Genomic DNA, 25340 nt, shown 5'->3' on the forward strand with positions numbered 1-25340 from the left:
AACTCTGCTGTTTGCTCACAGTGTTGTGGGAGGACTAAACCCAGAGCTACACTGCATGTTATCAATTTGCATTACATTTACTGCCATATCTGATAGCACAGCTGCTAACAAAGGCCTCAGTGTGACCTAATCAATCAGTCACACGCACTTATTCTAGTACATTACCAGAAAAAAAATACTGCCGGGCTTTCTAATTCTAGATTTAATTTACTATTTCAAAGAGAATCAGCATAAACCACAGAAGGGAAAGTTTTTTTTCTTTGCTTTAGAAGTGCATCATTGTCTACTGAAATGATGTTTTCTTGAGACAGTACGTCACTAATAATAATAAGAGAAACTTAAGTGCTTTTATTAAGTCCTGAAATGTGCTTTTTTTAAAAATCCAGTCTCACAGTGGAATAATCACAGTGGGGAACAACGTGGTTATGTAACCACAGATCATTCCATGAATGTTTGATTTTACGAAATCAAAAAATGCATCCATAATTCAAGCACTCACAAAAACATAGCAAGCATGAATTTATAGTTCTCAGTTAGAATTAGCAGGAGGCTGTAAACAGCCTCTCAGCTCGCTTTCTCGTGCCGTTCCACTCTTCTGTTTTATTTAAGCACAAAAGGAAGTAAGTGACGTCTGTCTGTTCCTCCACTCAACAACACACACACTGCTACTCTCCAAATGACCTACGCTACTCATACAACATAATATTATACATAACATAAATTTGTTTTGGTCATTTCATACATAAAAGTGGCTGGTCACATATTATTTTGTCAGTGTGCAACAATCTCCATATCTAGTATGCATTTTTTTTTTTTTTTTAAAGGACTTCACTGACTGTTTGATACACATGTGGAAATGTTTATTGGTATTGTACCCTGTCCACTCTAGTTTTAGAGCAGCCTGTATCTTTATGCGGCATATATAAAACACATACAGTAAATCTTACATTATTACAAAAAAGTAGCCTTTGCACGACATCACAGCTTATTCTATTGTAAAATATAACTGTACATAAACTGTCCAGTAGTTTGACTCAAACATGTAAACATTTTTCATCTCTTTTGTACAAATTTGGCAATAATTTTATAGCACTTTTCATCAGTTTTTTACACAGGCCTTTATGCAGAGTTTGCAGAGTCTCCATATGGATAAAGTGCAGATGAATCTCTTGATGTTGAGAACAGAATGGGCTGAGATATGAATCATTATTTATATCATTGAACAAGGACAACTTTTTCAGTTACTGAGCTGGCCTCTGTCTGTGCATTCTGTGTGCCCTGCCTGCTTTCACTGCGGTCATACATGAGTTGCGTTTGTTGCTCTGCAGGTGATGCCAGTATTTGAGTAGTTCATTGGGATGAAACCCATGTGATGTTATCAGGTGACTGTACTTGCAGCTGGAGTAAGACACGCGCCAGTGGTTGAATAGGAACTCATTGGATGGAGGAGTGGTCTCGATGCGGAGATTTGCCAGACATATCCCCACATACACATCCTCCAGGTGCAGGAAGGGAATTCTTAGCGATGCACGATAGATTTTCCCCGCCAGGTCTCCAGAGAAGACGTAACCAGTCCCAGAGCAGAAGGTGGGATATTTGTCACTTGGGTACAGCTCAGGGGGCATGTACCACTTGCTATCTTTGTTTCGGTTGGGTGCATAGCCTCTCATGTTACTTCCTGTGAAGTAGTTATTCCTAGGTTTCACTTCTGGCCTCAGCAGCTTGTAAATGAGGTACTCTGTGTTGACGAACATGTCGCTGTCCGTCTTCATGACATAGCTGGCTTGTGGGCAGTGAATTGCCACCCAATTCATTCCCATCAATGTCTTTATGGTCAGATTTTTGTAGGAATCCTTAAAGTCCTGCTGAATGATGTCATGATGCCTCCTGCTCTCTGCTTCGAGCATCTTTTGCTGTAAAATTCCCAGCTCTCCGTCGTTCTTCCCAAGCAGAAACAGCCGGATAAATCCCAGAGCCGGAGCCACGCTCTCGTTCCCCCATGTCTGCCGTATGGCGTTCCTTGCCTCCACTTGCCGAGCCTCGGTGGCTATCAGCAACACCAGAAATGGCGAAGATTTGCCGTCTGCACATTTTTCTGGCTCGTTGATGGTGTAAGTGAAAGGCCCATTGGTTATAGTACCATTGAGATCTCCCTCTACACTTTGACTAGTGCTGGCTGCCAGAGTGCTGTCAATTCTTGGCTCTCCTTGAGTAGTTGAGACACCCTCCTTCTCAGGGGTGCTGACGTTGAAAGTCGGCTGAGGAACAATGACAAACCTCCACGCTGAATGTGGGGCGCTCATGTTCCATTTGGCTTTGGTGGTATGCAGTTGGTCTCCTCCGTACACAACAGGATGGCCCCTCCACCATGCCATACCTGTTAGCTTAGGCAGCCAACACTGGTGGGCCAGAAAAACCAACAGACCCAGCAGTGAGAGAAGATAGAGAATTTTAGTTATGTGTGCACAGCAGTGGCGTCGTCTCCACTGCATGGTTTCAGCCGGACTAGCTCACTCCTCACGCTTGTAAAGCCAGTGGTCAGCAGCTTCTGACTAGTCTTTGATCCCTGGAGGCAAAGTGAAGTGTTTGATGGGTTTACTTAAGGAACAATCACCCAATGAAGATTTCTGGTGATTGCCTAGGAGACAGAGGAGAAGAGAGGATTATTTGAGCAACCAGATGGATATTTTCATATGTCTTATATAGTCACAATAACCCTCAGAACCCCAAAACCAGCCAGGGTTTGAAAAGGATGTTTAAAAAAAAAAGTAACAAAGTACAGTTTCATACATGCATGCATTCTCAGAATTTATTTGTTTTTTTGTTGTTGTTTTTACCAAATCTGGTTATAGACGTGTAAAATAAAGTGATTTTGATTAAATATCACAATTTTAAGCTTCATTACTTTTCTCTTCATCACACATGATCCATTCAAGGGCCATTTGAAAGTTAAAAATCTGATGATAATGCATGGTTTTACGTCTTTTTGGCTGTGTTAAAAGTGTAATTTTGACTGTTTTGGAGGTTAGACTTGAATATTGACAAAAAATCCCGCTTAAACTAATTCCTGAAACACTGTCTTGAGGCGCCACAGATCACAAACATCATAATGTTAAAATACTTGTTGTACAAACTACAAGCATCTTAAAGTCATGTTTTAGTGTTCAGTGGGAAAGAGGTTGGACAGCAACTCACAGCATACTTTTCTAGACGTTATTTTATATCTTCATGATTAACTTTGTTGCAGCTCGTATAATCTCTTAGTTCATTCGGTTGAAGGAATAACTTATGTTGTTTTCAGGACAAAACTGCACAGAATATGTTCAGCTTTCTCAACTCAACATTCTTTTGCTCTTGAACAGCATCCAGATGAGGGATGGTTACAGAAAGAACAGCCTGTGTTTGTGTGCTCGTTGCACCCTGAAGTGGAGTGTGGTCTATCAGTTTTTTACTGAATTACACACTACCCTCTGAAAGGACTCCAACGTGACAAAGAGTGGTTTGTGAGAGCACAGAAAAGACTTCTGTTAGCTCTCTTGCATGCATCAACAGAAATGGAAGCAGCATTTCCTTTTTATAAAAGCACACCCTTTATATCCTGTACTGGCACAGAGATGTACTAACTGATTTAGCAGCTTGAATAATTTCTTCAGCGTAGTGTGGTGTTGATGCATTAACTCACCCGTCTCAATCTATGGACTCGTCTCTTTTTGGCGTCCATCGTTTCTGAATGTGATGAGTAACAGTCCTCACACTGATCGCCCTCTGTGTCGCTGCACCTAATGTGCTCTTATGCTAATCATAACGGCATACAGCTCTGGTGACGACTTTGGTTCAACTGGTTTCATTTCTGTTATCATCCTATTATTTTAACCCAACCCACATTTGGGTGTGAGCCACAAAAAGAAGAGTCTCACCATGCAAATGCTTGTGCATGCATGTGGAAAAACGTGTGTCAGTCTCTCCATCTGCCTTGGCGCATTGTCCCCAGAGGCTTGATGCTAACGTTGCTGCTGCTGCTGCTGCTGCTGCTGCTGCATTTGACCAGAGGAAGTGAAGAGTCAGTGTTGACGGCAAGCTGCAGCCGTGGGTCCTTCCACTGTCCTTGCTTGTCGTATTGTGTAAATCAAAGCAGCAGTGGATGGATGGGGATCATTTCTGGATGACGCACAAGCCTTCCATCTCTGTTTGTTCAGCATTTCTTGCATTTCAGTGCTGATCCTTGTTTCCTCTCGCTCTTCCTCTTTGGTTCACATGCTCTCATGTTAACTTCCCTCCCCCCATGTGCCTCTCTCCGTTCCCCCCCCTTCTCACCCTTCACGTTCAGCAGCCATTCACCTTCTGTTCTGTGCCGTCGTTGTGTTGTCTGCGAGAGGGCTAGAGGGGTGAAAGCAGCAGGGGAGGAGGAAGATGAACGGAAGGTAGCGCTGTGAGTTGTGGGTTCGTTCTGAAAGGCAGCTCCAGGCTTGGTGGCAGTACGCTCTCCCACCACGTCACGCCGTCTCTGCTGCTGTTGCTGGCTGCTCTGTTCAGGGGGAGGGGGTGGGCTGCTTGGGCTGCTGACCTATTTGTATTCACGCCCACTCTCCAGAAAGAAGAATAAAGCATTTTCTCAATTTGACGTGCTGTGAAGTAAGCGGAGAGGGGAGAGAAGCCTTTATGTTGGCACCTACACAAATACTAATGGTTTGCGGACTGCTTAATGAGATTGAAAGACGTAAAATGTCTTGTTACAGCCTACTTCTGCAAGTGATGGACAATGCAACTCAAAAGCCTGTTTAGTTACATTCTTTATTGTGTCCCCTGCAAGTCTCTATCGATTGTGTCTGTTGATAATGCTGGCGTTCTGGAGCAAAAGAGACAATGTGTAAACATCAGTGTGAACTTCTAGTGAAATGGCACGATGGTTGGCTTTTTCAGGTTACCAAGTCTCATGCAGTGCTAAGGTTAGGGTTTTTAACGTGTGTAATGTTGAGTCATTACAACCTATCTATTGCTCAACCTAGAGTTTCCTGTATCCTATTGTTATGTCTTAACCACTTGCATAAAAACTTGAGTGCTACAAATCTCGCTGAAAATACCTTTGTAGTAGAAAACAGTACTTTTAAGATGTACAGTTATGGAAAAAAATATTAGACCGCCCTTGTTTTCACTAATTTCTTCTTCATTTTAATGCAACTAAAGTTACATTTGTTTGGACAAATATAATTACAACAACAAAAATAGCTCATACCAGTTTAATTTAAGAGCTGATATCTCGACATTTTCCATGGTTTATTGATAACCGTGGAAAATATCTAGATATCAGCTCTTAAATTAAACTGGTATGAGCTATTTTTGTTATCATTATGTTTTTTCAAACAAATGTACCTTTAGTTATACCAGGCATTAAAAAGAACAAGAGATTGAAGAAAAAGGGTGGTCTAATAACTTTCTCCATTACTGTATAATGTCCACTACCATTTACACTTTGGGTATAATCTATTATTATTGCGGGCAATGTAGCATTTCAATCAGCAGGATTTATTTAAGCTGCAGAAGAATTGGATCTTTTAAAAAGATATTTACATTGTTTATATCTTTTAACAGCTGTATTGTGAAGTTGTAATGCAGAGCAGAGCTTCTCCTGGTGCAAAGAATGTTATCACCGGAGAGAAAGTACAAGCGCTGCAGAGCTGCGGACAAGCAGTTTATCTGTAATTGACCGTGATCCTGCAGTGCTGCTGATATACTCTGCTCTACAGCTATTGGTGTGTGGAAGGGTGTCAATCTGATACTCATTAACAGATCTTGGCACCCACAAATAGACCCCTTATCAGAACACGACACTCCACACTCTAACGTCACTCGAGGAATCAGGTTTAATTCATGTGAAAACTTGAAATTTCGATAATTATAACGAAATACATAATTTAAGTTTTGAACATGTCATGTTGTGTGGTGGGCTGCCAAAACCAAAGAGGTACTAATGCAAGTTTGTATGCATATACATTACCTTTTCTTTTTCTTTTTTTTTTTACATTTATATATACATTATTTATACTTGCTTATCCCTGAGTGACAAGTTTTTTATAATATCGAGACAACATTTCAACAGTAAAATAAACAAATAGTCCCATGTGAAAGAAGTGTTTTTTGCTCGCTAGTTTTCTTTGTGATCACAGTGTTCTTATGAGCTGTCCGTTTTTGTTTTTTTTACAATCGACATGCACGTGCATTGTCAATTTTTGTATACAAATTACTGGCCTACAGTTGTTGTTGTTGTTGTTTCAAATGTATTTATATAACGGAGATACTGATGGCTGATGTCGATGTCCTCTAAACTTCAACTTGAGCAACAAGCTTTTGCTTTCTCTGTGCTCACTTTTGACATCAGAATTGCCTTGATTTTCAGGAACTAGTGCAGTGCCCGTAGGAAGTATGTATTCATATAGTGGGAGATTAAGTCGATTTTTCAATTCAATTTAAGTTATGGCTTAGGTAGGCTAAATAGACTTACAGATGAGATGAGTCAGGTGTGGAAATCCAGAGTGAATTGTGTTACTAACCAGGTGTAGGCCTATCACACAATGGGGCGGAGCAGTGCAATGCTGCAACACGTCCTACGTAAATAATGATACTTTGAAAAATGAATTCAAAAATCTTCAAAATCGAGGATGCACACCTTCGTGCAATGCACAAGCCACATACGAAATCTGAGGTCAGTCTGACTAACGGTCAGCGAGATATGCCCTAGCCCAAGTATCAATCAATCAATGAACGATGTGACAATAATAAACCAGGTCAGCCAATATTCTGTATGTTCCAGCGTAACCAGCAGATATCCAGATATTCAGCTTTGTCACACAAAGCTGACACATCGTAATCTGACTGTGAACAACCAAAAATAATTTACATTCCATTCACAACTTAAGAAGTAAGAATGGAGTTGAGTGACGAAGCCTACGATTTCATATAAGTACAAATGCAAAAAAAAAAATGTGAAACCTCAGTATAGGTTGGGCGCTTTGTTAATAATTTTGGCTCTGTTCATGCATTTGGCATGAATTTTGGCAAGATTGTGTATTTTTATGTGATTTTTTCCAGCTCAGCTCCTGCTAAAATACACTGTATGAACAGTAGTTTCACTCTTGTGAAGTTTCAGTCTGCAATAATTCAACAATTTTTTTTTTTTTTTTTTTTTACTTTGCATGTAGTATATTGAAAAATAATTAATATTTTCTGGGGATTTTCCATCTAAAAACATGGTCGTATTATGACAAAAACAAGGGTTAAAATGTTTTAAAATCAATTAGCGTGTGATATCAATTATTAGTAGGTGAAAAAATCAGTACAATAAAAGTAGAATATAATAATGTATAATCTTTTTTTATAGCTTGCTTTTAAAGAGCACATCTTATGTGCTAAGCAGTGTGCATAACATTTGAACAGGCCCCGAGGGTTTTAAAATAAGAAGCCATGCTGTTGTCAGATGATGGCTGATCTGTTGCTTTGGATTCACATGCACACAAACACAAATGGCAACATTTTTGCAGCTGCAACATTCACTTAGTTTAAAACGTAGTGGCCCTCATTTATCAAAGGAACGTACAACAGAAAGTGGGCGTACAGTGGCCGGCTTTTATCCATTTGGACGTGAGCGGTGGGTACGATCAGATCTCAGCTTGTGAATGCACATTTGAGTCAGAATGAAGTCTCCATGTCTGAGTCAGAGAATTGTTGATAGACTATTGTATCGATGCATTGAGCTGATAAAACTCTGCAGTGGGTTTATTATAATGGTGACAAATCAAAGCATATTCAGGCTATATCATTTATCACCAAAACATCATTATAAATAAGTAAACTAAACTAAAAAATTTTAAACAGGCTACTAGCCAAGGCTGTTAAATTTTTCCTCCCTTAGGCCGTATTGCGTCATAAACTCTCGGGATAGGCCTCTGGATCGAGTATATATTAGGCTGTGGATGCTTGTTTCCAGCTGCGACATTTATCAACAGCAGATCATTCTAACGCTGTGATTGGCGAGACACAAACGTTTCATGAATCACACGTGAACCCTGTCGAAATATACGCTCGGATCTGAGCTGGTTTCTACCTTCGTTGGATAAATGAGGGCCACTACGTTTATTAATATGATCTTGGTTGTTGTGTTATTAATATGATCTTGGTTGTTGTGTTTTCCAGGAAGGAGCATCTGCTCGTAAGGCCCAGACGCCGGCGCTGCAGCCTGTCCCTCGTCCAGGTTGGTGTTGAATTCAAAATATCCACATACATTAATGCATATGTCTGCTTACAGTGTTTTTGTAAAGGTTGCAAAATGCTGATTCGTTTTTTTTTACTGCTTGTATGGGGGTGTACAACGGCGTATCAGGGCCAATTATGAAGGGAAAAAAAGACCTGGGGAAGGGGAGTAATATTTCGAGAGAAAAAGTCACAAATTTATGACATTAAAATTGGCAAATCTACAAGAAAAAAGGAAAAAATAGACTAGTGTTTTGTTTTCAAGTTACTACATCACCACATTTCATTACTTTCTACCAGCGGCATGTCTCCCGCAAATTTGCCACTTTTTATCTTGTAAATTTGCAACTTCCTTCTCTAAATATTACCCCCCTTCCCCCGGTTCATTTTTTAAATTTATTTTCTTCATACTTGGCCCTTGTACTCCGTCGTGACATGTAGTTCTTTATTAGGAGGAGGAAATGAGAAGAATTATTTGGAACTCTGAAAAACGTATTTGCTAGTAACCTAATAGGAGAGCAGAGGAATGTTGGCAACTAGAGTCCCACAAAAACTTTGAATTTGAATAGTCTTTCAAAAAAACCACAGAAGATGTGGATGATTGAAACATCACATATTTAGGACTTGCATGCATGACCGTGAGAACAACAGCAGACCTGAACCCACAGAGATGATGTAAGCTGAGAGGAAAGATCAGTGTGCAGACTCCTTTTTCAGCCTCAGAAGACACCTCAGGTTATGATGGTTACCGTTACACTATATCCACGCTTGCCACAGACCAGACTGTGGTGACTAGGCCGCTAGCATCGACACTGAACTTCTTAAACGCAACTCAAAATGCAGCACAACATTTCCCATGAACACAAAAGGAAGATTTTCTGCTGTGTTGAAGACGCTGTTGAGATGTTGATGAAACAGCAAAATTACAAGTGTGCCTTTGGTTGGTCAACAATCAAAGGTCACTTTTAAAATATGCCATTATCTAAAAAAGGCACTTTAAATGCCTAGTACATTAAATGATCAGTTTCACATGGCATGGGCCAGAGATATGCATGTTTATCTAAAGATATGCAACAAGAGAACACTCCTCCAAAGTGCCAGACGATATCGAAACTGAGCAATTTCTCCCTCAACTCGGTAATGACACTTTGTGCAGAAATTATTTGGTTGTGCATAGGGATGGGAATAATTAATCGATGATCGATTGATGGTTGTTAAGAATTTGGTCGATCACGTTGAATTTTATCGATTTGTATTTTTTTTTATTTATTTTATCTCTGACTGCGTATCAGTACTCACTGAACTGAAACACAGCCGAGCGTTCAGTTCTGTGGTCGTACGTCAGTAAGCCAATGAGCTGAGAATTAAGATCAATAAAGCTACAGTTTGCAAACTGAAAGTTGCAACGACTATTATGAAACAGAGAAATAATTAAGAGTATTAATTTGAGCAAAACTAGCTTACTGTATCAAACCTTGCTAGCATGAATTACTAGCTTTAATTTGATGCAAAACTTATTTAAACACAAAACACTTAAATATGCAAGATTATTGTGAAAACTAACCTCATGCCTCTTCGGGGGCTAAAACATAAAACATTGAACTCTTTGACGTTATCTTTACAGTTTAATCTCACTTGAGTTAGTTTTACGATCCATAGGAAGGCTCTTTTTGTCCTTTTCAAAATATAAAAACAAAATAAGCGTCCGTTGTCAAAACAATTTATTTATTTTTTCCCATGTCGCGATAAATCGATTAATTGATCGTTACCTTATAGATGTTCAAGTTGGCAGGTTTCTTCCAAATGGCCATCCCTAGTTGTGCAAACCAACTGTTGCATCAGCTGTCCGGCTAGTGGGTCTCAGAGACGATCTTGCAGGTGAAGAAGCCTGATGTTGAGGTCCTGGTCTGATGTGGTTACAGGTCGTACATTACATGTTTTATGAGACCAATTCTCCTGACGTTGGCCATCGGGATGGCTGCTTCCTGGGCTTGGCACCACCCAAGATGATTTAAAACTCAACTTTAACATGGATTTAGCGTCACATTGTATCAAAACACAAATTCAAATTTGGTCAATTTATAATCCAGCCCAGTTTTAAATCTAATGTGGAAGCAACCTCAATTATACATCTGGCTTGTTTTCGTAGTCATGTCATTGGGGTTCTCCTCCAGAAATCTAACTTTGTAAACTGGTTTGGTCTTCATGCTTTCAACTGAAAAAGGACATGGCATCTTGTGTTGACATGAACCTGAAATCATGCATTTAAACCACTGCACAGCTGTGGTTTAAATGCCACGCCTCAACATCTGACCCATTTGTACATTGATTTCCATACTGAAAGGGGCGAGGCAGAGGCAAAGGCAAATATCCTCTTCTGAAGAAAACTGCATGATTTCCTGCCACTTGTACTTTCATAATTGGTTCCCTTTTTTCTCCCAAGGGTAAATGGATGTGTGTGTTCTACCCCAAATTGTATTTCAATTTAATTATTTGAAGTCTATCATGGCACCCTCACTTTATGTCATTATCATTTTTTATCCTTCACCTGACTGACATGTGGCTGAATCACATCAAGTCCTGTCTGAGAGGTTTCCCTCTTAGTGCTGCCTGTCAGTAAATGCCACTCAGCTGTCAGCATGTGTCCCACAGCTTCTACAGTGAGGGGAGAAGGCACCTCATTATCCTCCAATGAACAATCAGTCACACTCTTCGGATGCTAGCGGCTAATACATTGGAGGTTTTGTAGCCCCGGGGTAAACACAAATTTATTAGACCACCGGTTTGTGCCACATCTGTCCTAAATGAACAGCATTAGTATTTACCAAAATCATTTTTATGTTTCTGTAGTGGTTAATACACCAGTATGTAGAAGCTCTTTAACCAAAATTATATTTTTAATGCTAAAATATAATTATTATTGTTTTCCATGAATTTTCAAATTCACTGTTTTACAAAAAAAACTGTAAAAATAGTTATGCACATTATTATTTCTTGATTAAGACGTCAAATTATAGTTATTTACTTGCATTCCTGAACAGAAAAATGAGTTTTAGTGGTTGAAAGTTCTTGATTAATTTATGACTTCTCAGAGAAGCCCAGTGAGCCGGCTCAAATGTGGCTCTAAAAAGCTGAATTCACTTTATTTGCCAAATAAATAACAAAAACATTTTAGCTCAAATAAGCATTTGAAAGATTTCTAAAATATTAGTTTTCTTGTTTTTATGAAGGATGGGATAATTAAATGTGTTAAGCACTATGCATGACCAAAATGTCCTTTTAAAAACAACACTGAAGCAGGTTTTATATGCTGCTGGTCCCAGTGTGTGTAACTTCTGCCACACATAATAATTACCACAGAAACTATGCACATGACTTCTAAATAAAACTGCCTCTGTCAAAGGGACTTTTGTGAGTCGAGAACGAACACATGTCATCTGCAAACACTCCTTTGCAGTTGCTATTGGAGAGTATGTGAGTACACAACAAAACAGTAGTGGTCTGTTGCAGTAGTGGTAAAAATGATAAAAGTGTTCATAAACGCCCAGCATTCAAAGTTGGCCGCTCCTCCCCAGCTCAAAGGAGCAGGAGAGAGAGATAAAAACGAAGAGAGGGAGTGGTGTCACAATGGACTAATCAGAGGACTCAATATGATTTTCTGATTGTTTCACTGTGGTTACGTAATAAAGCACAAATGAATGAGTAATAATGTATTTTATGTTATATTTTTTACCTTGAATCTGTGCTTTCCTTTACAAAAAGAAATGTCCACCTTAAATTGATGCATAAGAGGCACAAATTGGTTATAAAATTAAATTTCACTCGGAGCACTTTAAGTGAAATTTATTGGCTTATGTAAGTCAAGTTGATGGATAAAAAAATACTCGTAACAGGACACCTGTTATGAATATAGGACAAACATTGGATATAATGATATAATATACATGAATATAGGACCTGTTCACCTGTAACAGTAAAACAGCAAAGCAGTTTAATTGAGAATTTGTATCCTTATGTAGCGATTCTGATTCCATTATCAATACTGCTTATCAATACAATTCCTTATCGATTCTCATCGGGTGAGGAATTAGATTATACAAATGGGTTTGTTTGCATTAACTCTTTAATATCTTCATCTTTCGACAGAAGATACAGCATATCCAGCATCCACTGATAATTGCTCAGTTCCACTCTTATTGATCCAGAGAATATGAAATTTTTGTTGTTGTTTTTTAAGCCCAACTGATACGACAACAACAATAACAATATAATACACTTTGGCTACTAAGATTTGGGAGTATTTAAAGTGCTTTACATTCAACTTGATACAAAACTTATTTGGAAATAAAACAAAGAATGCTTCTGTAAAAATGAACAAATTAAACAAAATTTCAACTGCACTTTTCAACTTTGACAGGTTAACTGTTTTTTGTGCAGAAATATTAACAGAAAATATAGGAATATTTGAAACATAACGACACTGGTTAAAACAACATGCAACTTTGACAATTCTAGGTTTCATCTGAGCAGATTACCAGAAAATATGCAGCAAATTAACCTACTGAAATTCAGAGGCATCTACTGTGGTAAAAGGGTGTAAAACCTTCACCATAAAAATCTGGTCACTGCTCGGTGACATTTGTTTTTCCTCTGTTATTTTCCTCTTCCCTGCCTCGATGAAAGGACTTGCTAAAGGTGCGCGAGAGCTACCCAGTGTTGCCAACTTAGCAACTTTGTCACTATATACAGTAACTTTTCAGACCTCTCTAGTGACTCTTTTTCAAAAAAGCGACTAGCCACAAATCTAACGACTTTTTCTGGTGTTATTGGAGACTTTCGGAGACTCGTTCCTACTCCTCTTAATGAGTTGCCGGCGCCGTCCCAAAGCACTCACAAGCGGCCCAGTCCTCCCGCAGCAGTTGCAGTCAGCAGAGCAGGAGAAGTTAACCCCTTAGCATCCAGTCTGCAAATAAGTCGTCGCCGCTGACTGGCTTACAGACGTAGGAGGAACCGAGAAGCGGAATCGTCAAGGAGGCAGACAAACAATTCATAGGAATCCGATTACTGGGAGCCAGTTCTCAAAAAGAAACGGTTCTCGATTCCCATCCCTACTTATTTGTGAAATTTAATGGCATCTACATATGTGTTTATAAAGGCCATGCATGTTTTTTTAATTTCTTTGTCTTTTTCTCCTCCTCTAGTTTCACAAGCCAGACCCCCACCGAACCAGAAGAAAGGTACACTGCTTTCACTCAGTTAGATATTAGTTTTTGGCGTTTGTATAAAATGCCTGTTATTTGACTGCCTTGCTGACACTATCTGCTTTTTTTTTCGTGACTTTCTCGTTCAGGGTCCCGGACGCCCATCGTCATCATCCCCGCCGCCACCACCTCGCTCATCACAATGCTCAATGCTAAGGATCTCCTGCAGGATCTTAAGTAAGTCCACATCTCATTTTGCTCATTTTGAGTTTCTCTTCTTTTAATCAGCTCGCTTTTAAAATATGAATTAACATTTTGTTTTATGAACATCTTTTTCTGAAGTCATGTGGCTGCCGCACTGATGGACAACACTATTTTTGTATAAAATGGTGAACAGGATATTTTTTCCTCAAATGATTATTAAATATTAGTATTAAATAAGTTAGAACGCTTAAATGACAATTGTTATATTGGTTAGAGCTATAACTAAAACCATAACTTCATGCTTAAATGCAAACGTAAGCCAGTTGTGTCCCTTCCCTGTTATTAAATTGAATGAACAGCAGTACTCACGTTGTGCACTGATTATGCCTCGATGCACCCATTGGCACAATTTTCCTTTTCTCTGTAATTACACCAATTAGATAAGGATTATATAACAATTGTAGAGAAGCTGCTGGCGATGCACAGCTCAAAAGTCGCTATAACTTCACAAAATATATTTTTGGCTAAAACTCAACATTCATACACTAATTGAGACAAAAAAAATTGCACAAAGATCAGTGAAAACATTTTATTTTCAAAGGGCAACTTCACTGGGACATAATATTATTCAAAAACACTTTCCGGGCCATTATTTAACACCATAACTCAGGAACAGACTGAAGTGAATTGGTGACACTAATCTTGGCTGCCTGCCTCCGAACTGGGGGGGATTGTGTAGATCTTTAAGTCTGTCTGTCTGTCTGTCTGTCTGTCTGTCTGTCTGTCTGTCTGTCTGTCTGTCTGTCTGTCTGTCTAGACATGGATTTAAACCGCAGCTTGACTGGTTTGCAGAGGTGTTCAACTGCCAGACTGTAATTGTAATAAAAATAAATAAAGGAATGTGCTGTGCCAGGTTTGTCACGCCCGAAGAGAAGAAGAAGCAAGGCATCCAGCGTGACAATGAGGTTCTGCTTCAGAGGCGCAAAGACCAGATCCAGCCTGGCGGCACAACACTGAGCGTCACTGTGCCATACCGTATCATCGATCAACCGCTCAAACTGGCTCCACAAGACTGGTGAGCATTTAATTACATTTCATTATCATATTTGTAGGCTGTGTACACGATGGACACCGAGCTGTTACAAGGCGTGTCTTGCTCCTTTCACATTTTCTCACTGTGGTCTTGTTTTTCACTGGTCATTGTTTTTTTTTATTACATTTTTATATACATTTTTATTGGGGTTTTTTATTACACATAATTTGTTCACGGAGAGCCAGAAAGATGAAAATCCAACAATAATGTCCGTATTTACAGTTTATGCCGATGATAAATGGTGCATTTAAAAAAAAAAAAAAAAAAATGCTTTTCAAACCTGCCAGCAGTTTTTTTTGAGGTTCAGAGACGTGCAGCTGAGAAGAAATCCCTCTCTCTACATGAGCAGAATAACCAACATACAGTCATGGAAACAATTATTAGACCACCCTTTTCCTTCAGTTTCTTGTTTATTTCAATACCTGGTACAACTAAAGGTAAATTTGTTTTGACAAATATAATGATGACAACAGAAATAGCTCATAAGAGTTTAATTTAAGAGTTGATATCTAGACATTTTCCATGGTAGAGGCTAGATATCAGCTTGCATGTAGTTTGAATGCTATTTCAAAAGCATTTTCTACCACCAAAACGTGCTAATTTCAAGTATTGCTGGCTTATTTTAATGTGACTACAGTCGGGCTATCCAAGCCACAATTGCTCAAAATACGTATACTTGTATTTATTTCAAGACATCATTGGTTTTTCCAGTGCCTAGATATTTTTACTTATTTAAAGATTTCTTACAAAGAAAAATGTACTTACTGCGCTGTGGAAAATTGTACTCGTTTCAAGCATGTATTTGCTTATTTCTTGTTTTTTGTCAATGGTTTTTGCACTGTAGGTTTAATTTTATCCCAATTTTTTTTTTAAGATTATTTTTTGGGCATTTTTCATGCTTTTTATTGAAAGTGACAGATAGAAAGGGGGAGACGCAGGGGAGGACATGCAGCAAAGGGACCTCAGGCCGGATTCGAACCCGGGTCTGCCGCAGCAAGAACTCAGTCTTAATGGTACGCGCTCTACCAGTGTGAGCGAGTACCATCCATACGAATAATCAATTTACTTGATCGTTAACGTTATAGATAATCCAGTTGGCAGGTTTCTTCCAAACGCCATCCCTAGTCTCCTCACTATTCAACTTTTGTTTCTGTCAATTCTTCCGTGTGAAGATGCAGAAGAATTTCTTTTGTTTTATCCCCTTTTGGCTTCCACACGTGTATTTCAGCAAGTCACCTTGCATTTCGCCTTAATGTCTTAAAAACATTGGATCCGTTCTAAGTGGGTTAATGTTAAGTATTTATTTTTGTCAACTGTGTATTCACAAACTGTTTCTTCACGACAACAACCGGTGAATGTGTCCTCCTGCAGGGATCGAGTGGTGGCTGTGTTTGTGCAGGGTCCCGCCTGGCAGTTCAAAGGCTGGCCATGGCTGCTGCCTGATGGCTCCCCTGTCGACATTTTCGCCAAAAGTGAGTAATACAAACTGTGAAGGTCTTTCGAAACTGATTCTATACTTGTTTTGACATAATAACCGCAGTATTTAAAGCCTCACCACAGGCAGTTTCACTTCCTATATAACTGTGAGAATCTCAACGGATAAATAACAGGTAAAAATCTGTTTGAATTTGGTTATGAGAGCTTGGTAAGAAGCTGACGGTCACAGACTTGATGTGAAAGTTCTCTGAAGTACGTTGTAATTAAACCCAGCTGGCAAAACATAATTTAATAAAAATCCTCCAACACGTCACATTGTAAAAGTGGAATTTCTATCATCTTTGGTGTAATAGTCAGTTAAAATGCAAATGAAAAAATTATTTTGAGTAAAAAATCGAGTGATTCTGTTAAACGTAGACGACATTTTCTGTGTTTTAGATGATGGCCTTTTTTGTAGATAGTATTTCTATGACCACATGTTCAGCATGCAGCAGGTTCCACAAGTCGGTTCCTCTGTGGCAAAAGCGGTTCTGTCACACATTACATACCCCTTTCTTAACAAGGCAGTTCCAGTGCCGTCTCCGAGACGGTGCCTATTCTTAAACTAGTTCCTCGCTTTTCGACAGCCAAGGAACCGACTCTTAGTCAGGAAAACTGGTTCCAGAGTGGCACCAACTCTTTGCTGGATCTCGAACCACAAACCATTTACTTCAGGGGCGGGATTATCATGACCAACAACACCAACTAATACGTGTATCATTCATTTTATTGTATTTGTTTAACAAAACAAATTTCTACAATGCATCTTTTTTGAACGATGCAATACTTTTTAAAAAGAGCGAAGAGTATAGGGAACCAATAGCAATGCTTTAATTTGTCACAAGACCTCCAGGAGGCCATATTGAAATCCTTTTTTGCAGACTTTTCCAAAGTAAACAGCTTTGCCATTTCGCGCCACAAAAAATCTCTCAAAACGTCATTTCGTGGCACTTTTCCATCAGGAAAAAAAATATTCCTACTAATAGGAAAGTAAAGCTTTAGATAGTTACATGCAATTTATTTTCTAATTAAATAATGGAAACTTGTTAAAATGCAACTGTTTCCCTGAGGCAACAACAAACCATTACGGAAAATTGCTGTGTTGCCTCGAGGGAAAAATGAACCATGATGGCAGCATGAGATATTGATAGTGTGTGTTTAGGTATATATATATAATGTTCAAAAGCATACCATTCATCATCATTCTGTTTTGATCTTTACAACTTAATAAAGATCTATTTGATGTTGGTTGCAGTAAAGTTCAGGTTATTATTATACTCTGAGGGCCGAAGTCTATTATTATAGTGAACTTTGCATGTCTTATTTGCTTTTTTAATTTCTTCAGAGTATGTTTATTTAGTGTATTTTAAGACAAAATACACTGCAAACACTTTTTCTTAACTGGCATCATAATGCTATCATAGAGGGTTAACTGCAATGTGATTGATACGGACTAGCATTAGCGTACAAGTTACAACATTAACATCCTAAGTTCAGTGTTAATAAGATCGTAATCACAGTCCATAGAATTCAAGTCGAGCAGCACAAATGTGGGCTCACAAAGCAAGGCGCAATATCTGTAAAGACACAATGTAGTCTGCCGTAGTTATTATAATTGCTGAGAGAGCGGAGATGTAACCAGACGTGGTTCGCATTAGTCGAAAAAAGGGGTGTCGGTGTTATTACGCAGCATTACAACTTACGGATTCATCCATAGATGATGCATGCATGTTTCCCCTACAGTTCGAGCCTTTCACTTGAAGTATGACGAGGCAAAGACGGACCCCAACGTGCAGAAGTGGGACGTGACTGTCCTGGAGCTGAGCCGCCACAGGCGCCATCTGGACCGGCCCGTCTTCCTGCGCTTTTGGGAAACCCTCGACAGGTCTGTCTTTACTCCTGTAATGTTTATGTATACACATATACAGTCATGAAAAAAGTGATGAGGCCAACCTTGTTTCTTCAATTTCTTGTTCATTTTAATGCCTGGTACAACTAAAGGTACATTTGTTTGGACAATTATAATGATAACAACAAAAATAGCTCATACAAGGTTAATTTCAGAGCTGACAGATATAGAGATAGATGGATAGAGATTGATTGATTGATTGATTGATTGATTGATTGATTGATACAATAGAATAAAATACTGAGGTAGAATGAATAAAAACAACAACGGGAAAAAACAGAATACAACAAGGAAAGTTAAAAGAAGATAAGTTTGTAAGTAAGGTACAGTGGCAAGATGATGGTAATTATACTGATGATATGATGGTAATAATGTTATTGTGACTAGACAGTATATAATGATAGTACAGTGTGTGTAGATAGATAGATAGATAGATAGATAGATAGATAGATAGATAGATAGATAGATAGATAGATAGATAGATAGATAGATAGAGATAATAAGACCGGTATAATTATAATAATAGTATTTTACAGTATATAGTAATAATAGTAATGGCAGCAACAGTATATATGTATATAATAGTAGTAGTAATAATAATAACAGCAATGTGTCATATATTAAGCCTGTGCAGGGTGTGCATACATACATAACATAATACATTTTATACATATATATACACACACACACACACACACACACACACACACAGGTTATAAGAATATGTAAATAAGTAGAATGTGCAAAAGGACAAGAATATTGTATGGATATGATGTATAATATCAATACAATTAATATTAATACATATCACATATGATTTTTTTTTTCTAGCAATTTTCCATGGTTTTCTTGATAATGATTTAACCATGGAAAATGTCTAGATATCAGCTCTTCAATTAAACTCTTATCAGCTATTCTTGTTATCATTATATTTGTCCAAACAAATGTACCTTTAGTTGTAAAAAGGGTAATCTCATATTTTTTTCCATGACTGTATTTGTTTGTCTCCCGCTCTGCCGTCACACAGTTTCATAGAATTGTTTTAAATCGCACAAACTTTCTTCCCTCCTCCTTTCTCATTTCAGATACATGGTGAAACACAAATCTCACCTCAGGTTCTGAGCCCAGATCACAGCGTCCATCTCTGAAAAATCCCACAAACAAATTCTTCGACCCTCCAACTCCCCTCAGTCCACTTCTTGCAGACGTAGCCCCTCTCTGCTGAGCTGCCATCCCATCTTCCAACAGGAGATCTCTTTTCTAACAGGAGAAGGAGGACACATTATCCAGCGGACTTCCTCCAACACTTCCTCGAGGACTCCTGATGCATTTTGCTGGATTTTGCTCTGGACACTGGAGAGGAGATTTAGGGGATTTTTTTGTTTGTTTTTGTTGTAATTATTTTCTAATGTTTCATGTAGTTAAACAAAAATACCAAAATATGTTTTATATCAAAAGAAAACATACTGTGGAAACAACTTAAATGAGATGTTAAGCAACATAATGGGGTCAGAGGAAGAGAGGATTTCCTTTTTGTCACTGTTTAAGAGTTCAGCTGAGAAACGTTTAGATGGAAAGAAACAGAAAAACGACAAACAAGACAGCCACTGAGTTTGAGGAAAGACACTTCCTTTACACTTATCTTTGTTTTTCTTTTGGGTGTTTGTGGTCTGAATGTACATATATGATATGAAATGATCAAACCTGTCAGATCCAAAGCTCTTTGAGCAGAGAGGACGATGCAGGTAAGTGATTTTGTTAATACTGCTCTGCTCTTGCTCAGCGAGATGATCTCAGTCAAGCATTCAGTTCCTAGCTCAGTTTCTGACGGATCAGCACATCTCCTGGTCATGCAATGACCTTGTTAAAGTCTTCTTTTTCTTCTTTGTTGGTGTTGTGCTAGAGGAGAGACATTAAGGAAAGTTTTGCTTTAAGTCGTCACATGAAAATAGACAATAAAGCCTCAGAAAAACAAATGTGTGTGCTGCCTGTTGTGGATGAAAAATGTTCACTTTATTAATATTTCAGTATTTTAGTTCCTTCTAAGGGACAGGAGGAAATGCTGGGCTTCTGTGGAAGTGGAAACCCCTCGGCCTGAAAAATGAAGCCAATACAGAAGTGGCTTTAACCAGGCGGCAAGCTCCGTGTCTGAGCAGGGAGGCAAACCTGGAAGTGCCTTAAGCTGCATTCTATCGAAAATTCCAACAGGGGGCGCTAAGTTTGGCTGCAAAAAAATTCTGTCCATTTATTTCAGTGCAAAATGAAATAAACTTTTTAGGACAACACTATGGTCTCAATCACTAGTAAAAAATCTTCAAGACAATTTGATGTCAATAGTTCAAATAATGGCCCCATTTAGAAGAAAACCGAAGAAAGAATCATGCTTTGGGGCGTGGCTACCATTGATTGACAGGTCACTAACAAGGCGAGCCGTCATCAGGAGAGAAGCAGAACAATGCGTATCCACGGCAACGTGTCAAAGTTATAAAGATATAAAAAAAGGACGTTTACCGGTTTGGTCTCATAACTTTGACCCTTTCACACTGTATTTTCACTTAATGGCAGTTTATGAGAACGTTTTGTTCAATAAAAATGTCTTGTTCAGCGTTTGGTTGGACTAACAGACACCAGTTAATGCTAACATGAATTAGCAGTGACTTCTCTCTGTCAGGTTGAGGTGTAGAGAGGCTGTAGTCAGTGATCAGATCCCTCTCGCTCCTCCACAGTCCAATTATGGTCTGCTCCCCGCATCGGAAACAAGATGGCGACACAAGATGGCGACAAGTGTAACGCTGACCTTGATGTTTCCAACGGGCAGTCCACAAACCAATGGGTGACGTCACGGTCACTATGTCCATTATTTATATACAATCTATGGCTTTAAACTGCATTTTTTCTAAAGGCCAGCAGGAGGCGATTCCACTTGATCGTCTATGGGTCTAGAAACTAATCCGACTGCTCACTTGATTATAATTCAGTCAACATCATAATGAGTTCATGGTCTGAATTGCGGGTTTCAAGTCTTCAATATAGCTTGATTTTAAATGACTAAATGATGGTATTGTTTATAGTAAAATAGAAGATAAAGGAGGGTTTGACAGGGAATTTAGTATTTCATGTTGTGGTGCTTACTGGGCCCTGGAAGGGGAGAAAAGTGCCCTTAAATGGAGAAAATATAGTAACAGGTCCTGTAGGGTGGCCTTAAAGTCCCCATGAAATGTAACATACATTTTCCCCGTTTTCTTTTTTTTTCTTTGTTCCTCTATAATGGTTTAGCCCTTAATGTATGCCAAATATATATCCAAAATATATATTTTTTTAAATAACGAAAATATGAAAAAGTTCCCCCTTGGGGGCCTATAAATGGGGAAAATATGAACTAGTGCACTCTAGGGAAGAGATGGGCATTTGGAAGACACCTGCCAAGTGATTAATCGCTGTTTTTAAACATACTCCAGAATGTAGTGTTGGGACAACGAAGCTTTGTGAAGCATTTGTTATATTTACGGAGCCAAGAGATGTCGCTCTTTGTCCAACAAATGGCTGAAAACACACTCATTTACTATTGCTGAAGCCTTTCTTCTTCTTTTTTTTTTAAAGCCAAGGTGCCATCTAGTGGGGTCAAAAATAAAGCAATGCAAAAGCAAATGCTTCAAGAAGCTTTGTTGTGCATACATTGGCAAAATAAAAGATATAATGTTCAGATTGATCCAGAGCCATTTGTAAGCCGAGCCAAGTTCTGATATTACTGTAATTTATTCTGTATTTTGCCAAATTATGGTGATTCTTGGGTCGTGATGATGGGGCCCTTCAATATCGTTGCCCAGGGTACAGCAAAGTGTTAATCTGGCCCTGGCACTGTACTAGTGTGTAATAATGCACAATAGCAACAGTAACTCAGTAAAACATGCTGAAAATGAACATAAGAGGAATTACGCCACAATTAGTGGCGTATAGTGAAAGTTACACCTTCACAATGTTTCTTGTTTCCAATTGATGATTGAAAATTTACTATATAAAGAGAGAAAAGGAAAAAAATCTAATCTTCATATTAATGAAGCTGGAGCCATGAAATGTTTTGAATGAATAATGACTTAAAGCATGAAAATAGTTTCCATTTATTTTCTGTCAATTTGTACTTATTGTTCAGTACAGAGGCTTAATTGTTTATAAAAAAAAAAAACCTTCATTTGTAAAGTAACTTAAGCCGTCAGATAAAAGTGGTGGAGTAAAAAGTGTAATATTGACTCCAAAATGTAGTGAAGTACTAATCGTATTTATAATAATAATAATCTTTATTTATAGAGCGCTTTTCAAAACACTGCACTTTACAAAGACAAGAAAAAAACAGACATAAAACAACGGATAAAAGTAATGTTAGAAAATGACATAATTCTGTGCAATTAAAAGACAGTTCAAGGGAAGTTAAAAATTCAGGTAAAATCAGGAAAAGCTCGCCGAGAAGTGTTTTTTTTAGAAGAGAATTAAAAGTGATCACTGACTCAGCAGACCTTATTGTTGGGTACAGAAGTATAATTGTTCCAGCATCATATTTTAGAAAAAATCATAATTTGTAAAGTAACTTAAGCCATCAGATAAAAGTGTATTATTTGACTCAAAAATGTAGTGAAGTACAAGTGTCAAGCAGAATGAAGGAAGAATATACTCAAGTAATTTATAAATACTTCAAATTGAAGTACAGTACTTAAATTGATGTACTTAATTACATTTCAGTTCTGCTCTGACGTGTTCAGGAGCTGATTTCTGGATGCTGAGCACATGAGGATCCAGTAGAGGGAGATCACACACTGACATGGAGCTAAAAGACTTTAATTCATATCAATATGTGGTTAATTCATAACATAGAGGATTCTTTACTGCAGTCTGACCTTTGGCTTGACTCTGTTTGTTTTTTTCTAAATGCTGACCTCTGATCACAGCAGTCCGGGAAATCATTTTGAAATCTGGACTGTAAACAAATGAATGAGTGTTGGGATGCAAACAAACTGTGTAAACAAGCATGGATGAATCACTGCCCAAGGCTGCAGCTTTCACCAGAACATCACAAATATAAAATATATAAAATTAGAGTTGAAACTAAAGACATAAAGCCTGTAATGTTCAGCATCATCTTTGATCAGGAAAGCAGCTAATGGCCCAGTGTTGACTGTCACTAGTAATGTCACAATATGGGGATAAAAATAACACAAGATAAACATTACATACATTATTATTATAATGACCATATTGCTTTCTTGTAATTAAGAGACACACACGACAATCAGGTACTGTCTTATAAATAATAATGACTGTGATTGTGTCATAACTGTTAGTTGTTCACAATGATGATATTTATTTCCCTTTTTTTCCTCCAAAACTGATATCCCTATAATGTGTTAATTTTTTCTTTTTTCTTTTCTTTTGTCGGACTTTGTAGTCATTTTGTGTGTTTGTGGCTGTTTTGTGTCTCTTTTTTGTTGTTTTGTGTCTTTTTTGTCATTGTAATAACTGAGTTTAATTGACTCGAATCACTGAAGCTCTCAAAGGTTATTTGTCCCCTCGGTAGAAGAAAAATCAGTTATTCTGACTATTAATGGGTGAGTTTGCAACATTTCTTAGTATAAAATGCATAAATGCATCAGTATTTATTATGCATTCATCTGCTGTTTTTTTCTCCTCTTTGTTTCAGAAATTTGTGAGAAAATGACATCACATTGAATTTCCTCATTGTGGGATTAATAAAAGTAATTCATCTTTAATCTTAATCTAATCTAATCACAATTTCACAAAGCCCAAAGCGACTCCTTCACAGAGGTTATTTTGTCCAAATAATAGAAATAAATGTAAATAATTAAAAGAAAAAATATCAAACCTTCACATTAATGAAGCTGGAGCCATGAAATGCTAACATTAGATGTCATTTTCTAATGTTAGAAAATGACATCATTCTGTGCAATTAAAAGACAGTTCAAGGAAAATTAAAAATTCAGGTAAAATCAGGAAAAGCTCGCCGATAAAAGTGTGTTTTTAGAAGAGACTTAAAAGTGATCACTGACTCAGCCGACCTTATTGTTAGGTACAGAAGTTTATGTTACAGCATCATATTTTATTTTAAAAAAATCTTCATTTGTAAAGTAACTTAAGATGTAAGATAAAAGTTGTGGAGTAAAAAGTGTAAAGTTAACTCCAAAAAAATGTTGCAAAGTACAAGTGTCAAGCAGAATGAAGGAAGAAAATACTCAAGTCATTTATAAGTACTTAATCTCAATACAAGTACTTACACTCAATATCAAAGGTTATATGTATTCCTGGTAGAAGAAAAATCAGTTATTCTGATTATTAATCGCTGACTTTGCAACATTTCTTAGTATAAAAAAGAAATGCATCAGTATTTATTATGCATTCATCTGCTGATTTTTTTTCTCCTCTTTGTTTCAGAAATTTGTGAAAAAATTACATCACAATTACACAAAGCCCAAAGCAACTCCTTCACAGAGTTTATTTTGTCCAAATAATAGAAATAAATTTGAACAACTAAAAGAAAAAATATCAAACCTTCACATTAATGAAGCTGGAGCCATGAAATGATTTTAATGAATAATGACTTAAACCATGAAAATATTTTCCATTTATTTTCTGTCAATTTGTACTTATTGTTCTGTGCAGAAGTTTAATTGTTACAGCATCATGTTTTATTTAAAAAAAATCTTCATTTGTAAAGTAACTTTAGCTGTCAGATAAAAGTTGTGGAGTAAAAAGTGTAAAGTTTACTCCAAAATGTAGCAAAGTACAAGTGTCAAGCAGAATGAAGGAAGAAAATACTCAAGTAATTTATAAAGACTTCAAATTGAAGTACAGTACTTGACTTAATGTACTTAATTACATTTCAGTGCTGCTCTGACGTGTTCAGGAGCTGATTTCTGGATGCTGAGCACATGAGGATCCAGCAGAGGGAGATCACACACTGACATGGAGCTAAAAGACTTTACAGTTCTTCTCAGTTGCTTTGGTGCTTTTGGTTCTCACTATTAACATTTGCAGAACAGTTAATGCATTTTTCAAAACTATTAGTACAAATTGCAAAACCTAGTTGATAACCTGCAAAAGTGTGTCACTTGCTCAGAAAGGATAGCTCATTCCTCAAAAGCAAGAATTCATGTCAGTGAAAGTGTCCTGACAACAGTGTTTATGACCAAGATAGTCAAACGTCTCT

General features: G+C 37.8%; 2 protein-coding genes across 2 annotated transcripts in view; one reads left to right on the forward strand and one right to left on the reverse strand.

Moving 5' to 3' along the window:
• LOC131980191 (beta-1,3-galactosyltransferase 2-like) lies at positions 1 to 4452 on the reverse strand. Its single transcript, XM_059344400.1, has 2 exons — positions 3683 to 4452; positions 1 to 2638 (listed from the first exon to the last, which is right to left on the reverse strand). The coding sequence occupies exon 2, from the start codon at positions 2490 to 2492 to the stop codon at positions 1242 to 1244; it is 1251 nt and encodes a 416-aa protein (XP_059200383.1). The 5' UTR covers positions 2493 to 2638; positions 3683 to 4452; the 3' UTR covers positions 1 to 1241.
• Positions 1 to 20103, forward strand: part of cdc73 (cell division cycle 73, Paf1/RNA polymerase II complex component, homolog (S. cerevisiae)) — a 29019-nt gene extending 8916 nt beyond the window's left edge. Inside the window, exons 11-17 of the mRNA XM_059344399.1 lie at positions 8188 to 8245; positions 13446 to 13481; positions 13595 to 13682; positions 14563 to 14724; positions 16114 to 16214; positions 17962 to 18103; positions 19213 to 20103. Coding sequence (XP_059200382.1) covers positions 8188 to 8245; positions 13446 to 13481; positions 13595 to 13682; positions 14563 to 14724; positions 16114 to 16214; positions 17962 to 18103; positions 19213 to 19249 — 624 coding nt within the window. The 3' untranslated portion in view covers positions 19250 to 20103. The remainder of the gene's footprint in view (positions 1 to 8187; positions 8246 to 13445; positions 13482 to 13594; positions 13683 to 14562; positions 14725 to 16113; positions 16215 to 17961; positions 18104 to 19212) is intronic.
• Positions 20104 to 25340: the final 5237 nt, after the last annotated feature.

The sequence above is a fragment of the Centropristis striata genome, chromosome 11, assembly GCF_030273125.1.
Source record: "Centropristis striata isolate RG_2023a ecotype Rhode Island chromosome 11, C.striata_1.0, whole genome shotgun sequence".
Taxonomy (NCBI): Eukaryota; Metazoa; Chordata; class Actinopteri; order Perciformes; family Serranidae; genus Centropristis; species Centropristis striata.